The sequence below is a fragment of the Furipterus horrens genome, unplaced genomic scaffold, assembly GCF_987537825.1.
Source record: "Furipterus horrens unplaced genomic scaffold, mFurHor1.1.pri manual_scaffold_2, whole genome shotgun sequence".
Lineage (NCBI taxonomy): Eukaryota > Metazoa > Chordata > Mammalia > Chiroptera > Furipteridae > Furipterus > Furipterus horrens.
The window spans coordinates 151,888,021-151,894,020 of NW_028327172.1; the positions used below are offsets into that span (position 1 = coordinate 151,888,021).

Below are 6,000 nucleotides of genomic sequence, written 5' to 3' on the forward strand. Positions count from 1 at the left end.
AAGCAGGTTGTGACTACAGGTCAATCTAGCAAGTACCTGAGGATTTCTATAAAAGTATCTAAAACCTGTCTTGTTTAGTTTTTGTACTGACATACTATATCTCAGGTATTTCAGGTATACAACATAATGATTTGATATGTATATTGCAAAATGATCGAAACAAGTCTAGTTAACATCCATCACAGCAGTCACAATTTTTTCTTGTAAGAGAACCTTTAATATCTACTCTCTTAGCAACTTTTAAATATACAATACAGAATCCTTAACTATAATCACCATGCTGTACATTACTAAAAACTTGTTTAACTCATTAGATCTCCCAACCTATATCTCTAATTTTGCTAGCCACTGCTTTACTGTTTTATTCACTTCAAAGTGCAAGTGTAACAATTCTACCATTTCCAATCTGTCCTAATCTCCTCAATCATTTTGACTATCTACCAAAATCTAGTTTCTGTAAAAATCAAAATGTTTCAAAACATTTTGTTAACATCTACTATTCTATTACAAGTTTTCTTATCAATTGCAAAGCTGTCAGAATAGGGAAATAAAAAACAGGCAATGATGCAAAGACAGGAAAAGGATCCACTTAGTTCAGTGAAAAACTAGCCTACAACTCCTATAATTCAACACTTCAAGTGCCAAAGCTACCATCCCCAAACAACAAACATACTAGTTCTTTTATTTGCAGCTTGGAACTCAGAAAAAACAATGGTGAAAGAGTCGTTAGGTTCCCAGATATGCCCAACGAAAGTTTATTTATTCCATGATATTTCTAAACTAGAATGAGTTCTAGACTCGTTCACAGCTACAGACAGTGTGACATGAAAAGAGCACAACCATGGAACCTGTGGAGCCTGTCTGAGTTGGGCATAAGTCCTGACTGCCGACTACTAACTATATGATCAAACAAAACTCATGTAACTTTTTTGAATCCTAACTTCCTGATCTAGAAGAGAACATTGTCTATCATGGAAAGTTTTTGTAAGGAGTAAAACTAATACAAATCAACCAGCAGAGACCGTAACAAAGTATGCACTCAATAAATAGAAGCAATTACTGTGTATCACCCTTTTCACATCCTTATTACCCTCTTTGTACCATCTTTTTTTTATCCCCTAACCTATAGTAAGCACCCTATTCAGTATTCATTAAATAAAAGAATATAGAATGATAGAATCTGAATCTGATTCCAGGCATTATCTCTCATGAGATATGGAACCTTAGGGGTATTTAATGTCTCTGAACCTTAAATTGCTCATGTTAAATAGGGTATTATAATAATTGACTTCATTTATAAATTGGCATAAATCGTACAGTACCAGAAATGTTAGCTTTTACCTATCCTAAAGTGCTCCTGCAAAAAAATTACCTGCCCTCCAAGATCAAATGTGCATAATGAGGAAATGAGCGTAAGCTAGCCTCACAGGAGGAAGAAAATAAGCTAAATAAACTAAGTAGCTCTCTGATGAGATCCCCTTTATACTTTATAACAAGAACATACTTGTTAACCTAAATAAAGCTCCTATTGGGGGAATGCCAGGCCAAATTTTTAAATTAAATTAAAAACTTTAGCAGTATGGAAGACTTTTCTGTCCTTACCCAACCTACCAATTTGCATGCTCAGAATCCTTTCTTAAGCAGTCTCTACTCCTTTTAACTTAGCTCACTTCCTACACCCCAAAATAGTTCCCATTATAAAGGCAGTGTGGACCCTAAAACAGAGCAAAGAGAACTGGCTACATGAATAAGTATGTTCAAGTAGTGACAGTCCTTGACATAAATTACTTTTAAAAAGTTCAAACTGGTCATATCAACCAAAAGACGGAAAAAAGCAATGATTTTTCTATACAAAAAAAGAAAAAAATCACCTTCTATATTAAATGATTTCCCTGTAATAATTTCAAAAATCCTCTGATATTTAAGAAGGTATATTTTTTGGAGAATTTTGCTACTAATAATATAATTTAATTTTTATTAATCCTCATCCAAGGATTGATTTTAGAAAGAAAAGGGGAGGGAGAGAAACATCAATTGGCTGCCTCCTACATGTGCCCCAACTGGGGATCGAACCTAACCAGGAATAGACCCAGGAACCTTTTGGTGTATGGGACCATGCCTCAACCAACTGAACCATCCAGCCAGGGCTAATAATACAATTGAATAATTAAAGTCAAAAGGATCCAAAGAGCTGATGAAGTACTCCAAGACTCAGCTGCACTACAGTCAAAAGAACACATCACCTAAACACCTTAGCCTAAATGGACTGTACTTCCAAACTGTAGGGAAACAAACAAAATGAAAACTGAAGTCTAAGGATAAAAATCACCCATGCAGTAACTTAACTCACCATGGGTATAAAAAATTCTCAAAACACAAGTAACCATATACTTTCCCTGAAAGGGGACATATTTATGTAAGGTGTTGATTATAACCCAATAAGGGTCATAGAAGGGATACAGAAAGCTCTCAAAAGACATCCAAATAGGTACTTCTAGCACTATTGGTTCCCTATTCACAGCACCAAAGTTAGCAGGACAACATATCACAAAGTCAGTTATCACATCAACTTCCACAAAGTCTTCATCATCTCCTAAGCCTGTCTGAACCTCAGGAGGTACCTAGCGCATCACGTAGTCCAAAAGTTTAAAGGCTACTAAGAAAACTGGGTGAGTAGCTCAGCTGGTTAGAGCTTTGTCCCCATACATCAGGGTTGTGGGTTTGATCTCCGGTCAGAACACATAAAAGAATCAACCAATGAATACATAAATAAGTAGAACAACAAATTGATGTTTCTCTTTCTCTGTTTCTCCCTTCCTCTCTTTCTATAATCAATAAATAAAAATAAAGGCTACTAAGATAAACATCTTTTTACCCCACTAAGATCAGAATGCCTCACTGGTGTAGTTTAGGACCAGCACCAAAAAGAAAAAAAGAAAAAAAGGAGCTACTGACATTGACTCTTGGCATCGTGGTACTAATGGTACTAACATGTTTAATAAAGTAAGAGACTACATGAGAAATATCATGACTTAATTAGAGATATTACCAGTAAGTCTAAAAGTGCTTCAAAGTTACATGATGGTAGCAGGAAGGAAAAGAGAAAGGGATCAGGGAAACAGAAAAAAAAAAAAAAAAAAAGCTTTACAGCAGACAACTACCTGAAAAAGAGAGTCACCAGACAGGTTAAAACATGTTTGCATTTGCCAATACTTAGTAGTTGCCACACCATATATTTGTCAGATTTCCCAACATACAAAAAACAACAAGAAGCCACCCTTTGTGAAGTATTTAGCTACTGTTTTCTATAAAGAAATGACTTCTGGAAAGGGGGTGATTTAACTTCCTGCACTCTCTCTTTGATTTTCAAAATCCTTAAAACCTTCAGCAAATTGAAATTCACCTCAATTTTAAGGCTTTTCATGTTGCTTGAATAAAACTTGTATATTTGTAATATCAATAAACTACAAAATCACTTTTTCATTTAAAAACCACATCCACATTTCTACTAGATTTTAGAATATTTTTAAAAGGCTAAATATTAAGTTTGCAAAAATAAGAAATACAGTAGACATGGCAGGCATTCAACAAGTTTATCAGTAAAATTCCTAATGTAAAAGCTTGAAAAATTTTATGAGATAAATTCCTAGTAATGCTACTGTCGATACAATGTTACTAATATGGAAATTGAGAAATATTCAAAATATTCTGAAAACAGACTCGCCTTCTAAAAATAAGGAGGAAAAACATTTGCTAACACAGAAACTATTGGTTCTTAAAAATGATAATCACATGGGAAGCTTTCTATAAATACTTTAGTTCTGAATTGCAATAACACTAATCTTTCAAAACATGTTTTCGTCATGCCTTACCAATAACAAGCAAATTTTTGGTGCCATTATATTGATACAAAGGACTCTGCTACTTTTTTGGCTTCTGAAAACTGCTGGTTTACGCAAAGATCTACAAACCCAACCACCACACCACAGTTCACTTTCAATCATTAAAATAGAAACAATTATCTGCCATAGTTAAGGTCAAAAAAACTTTCTAATAAATCTACAATACCATATTTTACTTATGGTCCTAAGACTACATGTGTTCAGTAATCAACTTGGAGTCAAATTCTATACATCTGCTTAACTGGAAAAGAGAGAAACCTTCAGAAAATAAGCAACCGGCGATTACACCATTATATTTTAAGTTACTTATGAAGCCAACAGTTCCAGAACTTGGGGTAAGAAACTATTTAAGACATTTTTAAAAGTAGTTAAGAATCATTTGCGTTTTATAATAACGACAGCCCTAACAACTTCTAGACGTGCATTATGGTGGCGCGGAAGTGAAAACGATGAGATGGGAAAAAACCCGACTTGAAAACGGACGGGCAGGCAGATATAACAAACCTTCAATTAAAGGAATTTTCAGATTAAGTTCTCTTAGACGCCCTCCCTCACTCCCCACTCGCTTCCTCCTCTCCTTGGGGAGGTCTGTGTAATGTGACTCATGACAAATTTTTTAAATAAATAAATAAAAGACACACCCTCTGGGTTGAACTGACATAATCGCCCCCACCCCATCCTCCCCCGACACACACCCCGCTTTTCCTCTCCCTTCTGCTGCTCCTCCCTGCGCCTCGTCCCTGCCCTTTCCTCTCCCCTCTCTCCGGTCCTAGACCTCTCTCAGAGCGGAGAGGCAATGAGGCGGCAGCTGGCTCTCCGGACAGAAGCCCAGCGAACGGCAGGCTGCCGAGGAGCAGCGCGACTCGTGGGGCCGAGCCCGCAGGGGGGTTCCGGGGTGCGGCGGGTTCCCGACTCCCTCGCCCATTTTCTCTCTCCCCTTCTATCGGTTTCAACCACCACAGCCACTTCCTGTATCGCAGCTGTACTCCCTGAGCCCGGCCACTTGCTCTGTCCCCGGCTGGGGCTTGGGACTGAGGCGGCCGCTAAGGTTAAGGCAGTTCCCCACCCCGCCCAGTGGGCTGGTCACTCGGGCGTCCAGCAGCGGGTCGTCGGCCCAGCGCCCACCAGCGCGCCCACGCTCCTCACCTGTATGTAGTTGTTTTCACAGTAGTCCGCCACACGGGTCAGGTTCTGGTAACTCTCTATCAGCGCCCTCTTGCCAGACGGGATCTCCTCCTCTAGTAACATCTGCAGCTCTGCCATTTTCCACCGCTCCGCATCGCTTCCTCTCGCGTTAAAGACACAGAAACAGCAAGGTCCGCGGAGGCTTCAAGCACCTCACAGCCCGAACACAAACCGCCTACCCGCCCTCCCGCCTGGTATTGTGGGACGGCACCACCTACTCTTCCTCCTCCTCCTCACTCTCTCCACCCCCCTCCACCCACTTCGCGCAGCCGCCTCAATCTCGTTCTCTCGCGAGCCTTCGTGCCCTTCACTCCTCCCCCACCACAAGATTTAGTTCCTGTGGCACGATCTTCTGGGAATTGTAGTTTCTTCCAGGCCTGGCTCCCGGTCAATAGCGCATGCGTCCCGGGAGCATCCAGCGACGAACCCTGAGGAGCGTAATCAAAGAAGATCGACTGTAGGGGGGGGGGGGGGGGGGCGTGCTTAAATGTGGAGTTTCCTAAAAGCTCCTGAAGAAGGAGCCACTGGACGATTCCAACGAATAAAAAACCGTTCCCGCTAAGGCTGTAAAACCTCGTAGAACTTTGAATATGGAACCTACCTCACATCATACTCCAAAATGTACTCAGAATCTATCATAGGTCTAAATATAAAAAATAAAGCAATAAAGTTTCTGCAAGAAAACATACAGTAATTTCACAAGCTTGGGGTAGGCAAAAGTTTCTTAATTAGGCTAAAATAAGTACTAACAAAATTGATAAATTGCTCTTTATTGTAATAAAATGAAAGATAAGCCATTCTTTGCTATTGCTGTCACAAATTTAGCAACAAAACTAACTTATTATCTTACAGATTTGGATCACAAGGCTCAGTTAGCTAAAATTAAGGTGTCAATAGAGCTTTGTTGCTTCTG

The 6,000-nt window shown here is 39.4% G+C and overlaps 1 protein-coding gene across 7 annotated transcripts in view; it reads right to left on the reverse strand.

Annotated features, from left to right (window-relative positions):
• Nucleotides 1–5,301, reverse strand: part of ABI1 (abl interactor 1) — a 107,745-nt gene extending 102,444 nt beyond the window's left edge. For 6 of the 7 annotated variants that reach the window (XM_090266632.1, XM_090266630.1, XM_090266634.1 and 3 more), the window contains exon 1: nt 5,049–5,301. In XM_090266632.1, the coding sequence (XP_090122758.1) occupies nt 5,049–5,165 (117 nt within the window). In that variant the 5' untranslated portion in view covers nt 5,166–5,301. The remainder of the gene's footprint in view (nt 1–5,048) is intronic. The other variant, XM_090266635.1, reaches the window with a different exon arrangement.
• Between the last annotated feature and the right edge of the window lie 699 nt (nt 5,302–6,000).